Source organism: Poromitra crassiceps (assembly GCF_964638095.1).
Source record: "Poromitra crassiceps genome assembly, chromosome: 19".
NCBI classification, from domain to species: Eukaryota; Metazoa; Chordata; class Actinopteri; order Beryciformes; family Melamphaidae; genus Poromitra; species Poromitra crassiceps.
In genome coordinates this window covers 22,173,501-22,178,500 of record NC_139646.1, presented here as the reverse complement: position 1 = coordinate 22,178,500, position 5,000 = coordinate 22,173,501, and the positions used below count along the sequence as shown (strand labels likewise).

General features: G+C 54.2%; 1 protein-coding gene across 1 annotated transcript in view; it reads right to left on the bottom strand.

Moving 5' to 3' along the window:
* septin9b (septin 9b) overlaps positions 1–4,745 on the bottom strand; it is a 107,631-nt gene extending 102,886 nt beyond the window's left edge. The window contains exon 1 of the mRNA XM_083655487.1: positions 4,677–4,745. Coding sequence (XP_083511613.1) covers positions 4,677–4,698 — 22 coding nt within the window. The 5' untranslated portion in view covers positions 4,699–4,745. The remainder of the gene's footprint in view (positions 1–4,676) is intronic.
* Positions 4,746–5,000: the final 255 nt, after the last annotated feature.

Genomic DNA, 5,000 nt, shown 5'->3' with positions numbered 1-5,000 from the left:
CAGAAGAGAAGTTCCTACCAGCCCTGAGCTGTGTTTCCCTCAGGCTGTCAGACATCCTCCCTCAGGACGAGTGAAGGTGGGGCTCCTGTGCTTCCTGACCGGTTCACGGCTCGCTCTCTTATCATCACTCAGGACAAATAATAATACCTCAAACAATATGAGGGAGGAGCTACTGCCAGGGCAGAGGGAGGAGCCACGTGGGGCAGAGGGAGGAGACGCGTGGGGCCAGGGCAGAGGGAGGAGAGGCGTGGGCCAGGGCAGAGGGAGGAGCCAGGGCATGGGGCCAGGGCAGAGGGAGGAGAGGCGTGGGGCCAGGGCAGAGGGAGGAGAGGCGTGGGCCAGGGCAGAGGGAGGAGCCAGGGCATGGGGCCAGGGCAGAGGGAGGAGCCAGGGCATGGGGCCAGGGCAGAGGGAGGAGCCGCGTGGGGCCAGGGCAGAGGGAGGAGACGCGTGGGGCAGAGGGAGGAGACACATGGGGCAGAGGGAGGAGACGCGTGGGGCAGAGGGAGGAGACGCGTGGGGCAGAGGGAGGAGATGCGTGGGGCAGAGGGAGGAGACGCGTGGGGCAGAGGGAGGAGACGCGTGGGGCAGAGGGAGGAGACGCGTGGGGCAGAGGGAGGAGACGCGTGGGGCAGAGGGAGGAGATGCGTGGGGCAGAGGGAGGAGACGCGTGGGGCAGAGGGAGGAGACGCGTGGGGCAGAGGGAGGAGAGGCGTGGGGCCAGGGCAGAGGGAGGAGAGGCGTGGGGCAGAGGGAGGAGAGGCGTGGGGCCAGGGCAGAGGGAGGAGACGCGTGTCCAGGGCAGAGGGAGGAGACGCGTGTCCAGGGCAGAGGGAGGAGACGCGTGGGGTAGAGGGAGGAGACGCGTGGGGCAGAGGGAGGAGACGCGTGTCCAGGGCAGAGGGAGGAGACGCGTGGGGCAGAGGGAGGAGAGGCGTGGGGCAGAGGGAGGAGAGGCGTGGGGCAGAGGGAGGAGACGCGTGGGGCAGAGGGAGGAGAGGCGTGGAGCAGAGGGAGGAGAGGCGTGGGGCAGAGGGAGGAGAGGCGTGGGGCAGAGGGAGGAGACGCGTGGGGCAGGGCAGAGGGAGGAGACGCGTGGGGCAGGGCAGAGGGAGGAGACGCGTGGGGCAGAGGGAGGAGAGGCGTGGGCCAGGGCAGAGGGAGGAGACGCGTGGGGCAGAGGGAGGAGACGCGTGGGGCCAGGGCAGAGGGAGGAGACGTGTGGGGCAGAGGGAGGAGACGCGTGGGGCAGAGGGAGGAGACGCGGGGGGCAGAGGGAGGAGACGCATGAGGCAGAGGGAGGAGACACATGGGGCAGAGGGAGGAGACACATGGGGCAGAGGGAGGAGACACATGGGGCAGAGGGAGGAGACGCGTGGGGCAGAGGGAGGAGACGCGTGGGCCAGGGCAGAGGGAGGAGACGCGTGGGGCAGAGGGAGGAGACGCGTGGGCCAGGGCAGAGGGAGGAGACGCGTGGGCCAGGGCAGAGGGAGGAGACGCGTGGGGCAGAGGGAGGAGACGCGTGGGCCAGGGCAGAGGGAGGAGACGCGTGGGGCGTCCACTCATACAGGATATCCTGTACACTTCTTTTATGGAACACGGAGAGCTGGCTGATTTCCTTGATTTCCTTCGGTCTGGGTTCATGTGGGAGGGTGTGTGCCTGTGTGTGTACGTACGTGCATACGTGCGTGTGTGTGTGTGTGTGTGTGTGTGTGTGTGTGTACCCTCAGAATCACACAGGCACACAGGCACACACCCTCTCTCATGCAGATGCTGAACACTGTACTGCTGAACACAGCTTGTTGAAGTGCAGATTGTAATAATGAATATGAAGCCGTTGCTTGTGACTCAATATGTGTCGGATTATATTCTTGTGTCACTGCTACAACACTAAGTGACAACTGTTCTTCTCTCATTGCCAGACTGAAACCTTTGTTTTCATTCATTTTCTGATGTAGAAAAGCACATGTCCCACTGCGTCACCTATTAACAATCACACCAAGCCAATGTGGGGACCATGTGGGACAGCCGCGACGGATGACATGTCATATTGAACATATTATCTTAATCCTTAACAGGCCGAACCACGACTGTAAACTGGGAAGCCCTTCAGTGCGCGCACACACACACACACACACACACACACACACACACACACACACACACACACACACACACACACACACACACACACACACACACACACACACGGCCTCAGCGCCTATCACTATCAAAACAAAGTGCACGGGGGAGATCGGGGGGGGGGGGGTGCTTGTCGCCACGGCAACGGGTCCAAACAGAGGTAAAGTGCGCAGGGTGAAGACCAGGAAGTAGCTCGGCCCACCACTTCCTCATTTGCTCAGGGTGGGGGTGGGGCTGTGTGTGTGTGTGTGTGTGTGGGAACGATGCTCGACACCAGTGTTGTCTTGGTGGAAAAATAATGTGCTGTCACCTCCTCTCCACTCCTCCCCTCTCTTCTCCTGTCCTCTCTCTCCTCTGTTCTCCTCTCCTCCCCTCTCTCTTCTCCTGTCCTCTCTCTCCTCTGTTCTCATCTCCTCCCCTCTCTCTTCTCCTGTCCTCTCCTCTGTTCTCCTGTCCTCTCCTCTGTTCACCTCTCCTGCCCTCTCTCCTCTCCTCTCCTCTGTCCTCAGCTCCCCCGCTGCAGTCAGTCTTCACCAAATTCCTCCAACTCTCATGAAAAAAATCCCCCGTCTGCTAAAATTTATGAATCATCCAGATGGAAAATTTCACAGAACCCAGTGAAATGGTGGACCGACAGGACCAAATCACATGGCAACACTGCCACCCAGTGGTGCTAAGGACAGATGCACAGTGTGTAAGTAAGTAAGTAAGTAACCTTTATTTATATAGCGCTCTTCGTAGCACGAGTGCACAGAGTGCTTCACAGAGGACCACATACAGTTTAAAACAAGTAATACAATTAAAACATCTCATATAATTAAAGCATATCTAAGAAAATGCAAAATTAAGCTAGCAGAAAAATAGCTAAAATAAAGACAGACATTGCAAGCAGAAGAATGAAATAAATCAAAACAAATCAAAACAGTCGGTAAAATCTATGTATGGCCGAAAGCTTTTCTGAACAGGAAAGTTTTTAATTGCTTTTTGAACACGAGTTCAAATGCATTGTGTCTGTATGCATCATATGGCTCGCTGAGATTAACCACCTTTTTAATGGCTGAACAGAAGAGAAGTTGAATTTCGCTAACTAACTAACTAACCGTCTATAGAGTCGCCGATTAAGGAGTTCAAGTTGGATTGCTGATAGAACTCAATGCTGTTAAGGATGACGTTTTGAGCAACAGCAGAGAAGCATGTGAGTACACAGACACACTGTGACAGAATGATGTGAGTAGTGAGTACACAGACACACTGTGACAGAATGATGTGAGTAGTGAGTACACAGACACACTGTGACAGAATGATGTGAGTAGTACACAGACACACTGTGACAGAATGATGTGAGTAGTACACAGACACACTGTGACAGAATGATGTGAGTAGTACACAGACACACTGTGACAGAATGATGTGAGTAGTACACAGACACACTGTGACAGAATGATGTGAGTAGTACACAGACACACTGTGACAGAATGATGTGAGTACACTGTGACAGAATGATGTGAGTAGTGAGTACACAGACACACTGTGACAGAATGATGTGAGTAGTACACAGACACACTGTGACAGAATGATGTGAGTAGTACACAGACACACTGTGACAGAATGATGTGAGTAGTACACAGACACACTGTGACAGAATGATGTGAGTAGTACACAGACACACTGTGACAGAATGGTGCATGCTAAGCATTCCTGAAAAGAGTGGGCTCTGTCTGTCCAGAGTCAATCACATTAGCCGACATCTGAGCCCTGCACCTACTTAAAATAAACCATCGCCGTCAATCAGAATTAATCTGACGTTTGAACTCGGGCTTAAAGTCCAGTCATGTGACCATGGCATGAACATTTCCTCATTCCAAGTATTGACGGCTCGCAGCCGTGTATCTGGGTCAGTTGCCAATCAGCATCTCAACCAAGGCAACCAATTAAGAGCCAGGCAGTCACTTTTCACTGGGACATGAAGTTAGACCTATTCTGGGAAAGGAACTCTGACACTTCTTCATATGAGGATTCCTCAGTGTTGTTGCCATGCACACACAGATGGACACAACGCACAGAAAATAAATAGCATCGCAATTTTACAATGAGCTTATAGCTGTGGCTGTCTTTGAAATAAGAGAGATGTAAGAGGAGTCTTTTGGTTGGTTTTAGGACAGACAGACAGACAGACAGACACACAGACAGGCAGGCAGACAGACAGACAGACAGACAGACAGACACACAGACAGACAGACAGGCAGGCAGGCAGACAGACAGACAGGCAGACACACACAGGCAGACAGGCAGACAGACACACAGACAAGCAGTGTCTCCAAAGGGATTCCCTCAGCCCAGCTGAGAAACTAAAGCAAACACAAACCCGCGGTGACTTCTGCCACTGCTAGAGCCGGCACGCAGACGCTTCCTCTCAAGTCTAACAAAGAGAGAGAGAGAGAGAGAGAGAGAGAGGGGGGGGGGGGGGGGGGGGGGGGAGAGAAACTCCTTTGCAAGCAAAAAGTTCTCGAATATTATAAGAAGACAGAACTTACCAGCTATTCTGTCTCGCTCCATAACTCGATCAGCACCTCCGATAGCCACATGTAACCTCTCCTCTCCTCTCCTCTCCCTCCCTGGCTTTTCTTCCCGGAGACTTCCCCTTTCTCTCCTGACTCAGTCACCCTGTCCCCCTCCCTCCTTCTCTCTCCCTCCCTCCCTCCTTCTGTGTCCCTCCCTCCTTCTGTCTCCCTCGCTCTATTACTTTCCTCTTCGTCTCAAGTTTAATGTCTTCAGTCTGCCAGGATAACAAGTCGTCCACAGCCATGTGCTGCTCATATGGACTCCCTCTCCATTGCTTTCTTTTCCCTCTCTCTCTC